Source organism: Entamoeba invadens (genome assembly GCF_000330505.1).
Source record: "Entamoeba invadens IP1 unplaced genomic scaffold scaff_1105074725849, whole genome shotgun sequence".
Taxonomy (NCBI): Eukaryota; Evosea; order Mastigamoebida; family Endamoebidae; genus Entamoeba; species Entamoeba invadens.
The window spans coordinates 481,051-482,103 of record NW_004440189.1 but is presented as its reverse complement, the minus strand read 5'-3'; the positions used below and the strand labels follow the sequence as shown (position 1 = coordinate 482,103).

At 40.2% G+C, this 1,053-nt stretch overlaps 1 protein-coding gene across 1 annotated transcript; it reads left to right on the top strand.

Annotated features, from left to right (window-relative positions):
* Positions 1–32: 32 nt before the first annotated feature.
* EIN_225970 (cullin family protein) lies at positions 33–1,053 on the top strand (the record flags this gene model as incomplete). Its single annotated transcript, XM_004254967.1, has 1 exon — positions 33–1,053. A coding segment is annotated over one exon (1,021 nt), but the record flags the coding sequence as incomplete, so codon positions are not given.

The following is a 1,053-nucleotide window of genomic DNA, read 5'->3' as shown; positions in this document are numbered from 1 at the left end:
TCAAAAATGTAGTATTAGGAAGCGACACGGAGAAGATCAAAAACAACTTGATTGCACTGATCGATAAATTACGAGGAAATACCGAGGAAAGTCAAACAGTCAAATCGCTGGTAGAGATGGTCAACAATTGCAATTTACAAGATATGTTCCATGACGCTTTACTTGTTGCTACGACTAACTATTACTCGAATGCTGTTGCTCAATTACTGGAAGGAGGATTGGATGTCTTTTTGCAGAAAGTGAAAGAAATGATCGATAGAGAAGATGTTGTGGCTACAAAACACTACATTCAATGTAAACAAGACGTGATCAGTTTTGCTGAAAAGGAACTGATGGTCGAGACTATGGATTATCTGTTGATGACGAAGAAGTCACAGTTGAAGGGTTTTATATCGAACAAAAATTCGGAAATGATCAATCTGTTCATTGCACTGTCGACAAGAGTCAAGAAAGAAGAAGACATGCAAAAAGCACTCATTGAAGTGTTAACGACATTGGTAAAGGACTTCTGCGGAGAGAAAGACGAACAAGTCATGATGAAAAAGCTCTTTGACATGTACGAGTACCTCACCTTCATCTCCAAGAGCTCACCAGTGATGGATCACATCTCTAAAACTGCTTATGAGAAGTCGATTAACATGTTTGATTCCAAAGTCTCGGTAGCACTAGTGAAGTTTTGTGATCGCGTTCTGAGAAAGGGGACAATTAATAAGAATGTGGGAGTACAGATTATCCAACTCTTCAAGTTCTTGCCAGGGAAGGATATGTTTGAACAACATTATCAACTGATGTTGTCCAAAAGGCTTTTGTACAAAGGATATGACTTGGACTCTGAGAGGCTAATGCTGAGCGAATTGCGAGACGAGTGCGGTACGTCGTACACGTCGAAATTGGAAGAGATGTTAAAAGATGTAGAAGGAGGAAAGGGGTGGCATGCCGAGTTAAATAAAGTGATGAAAGAGAAGGGAATCAATGGGGAGTTTGGTATGGTTGTTATAACTGGGACCTCATGGCCGACATGCCCATTAATTACATTTCGCAATTCCCCAAGAA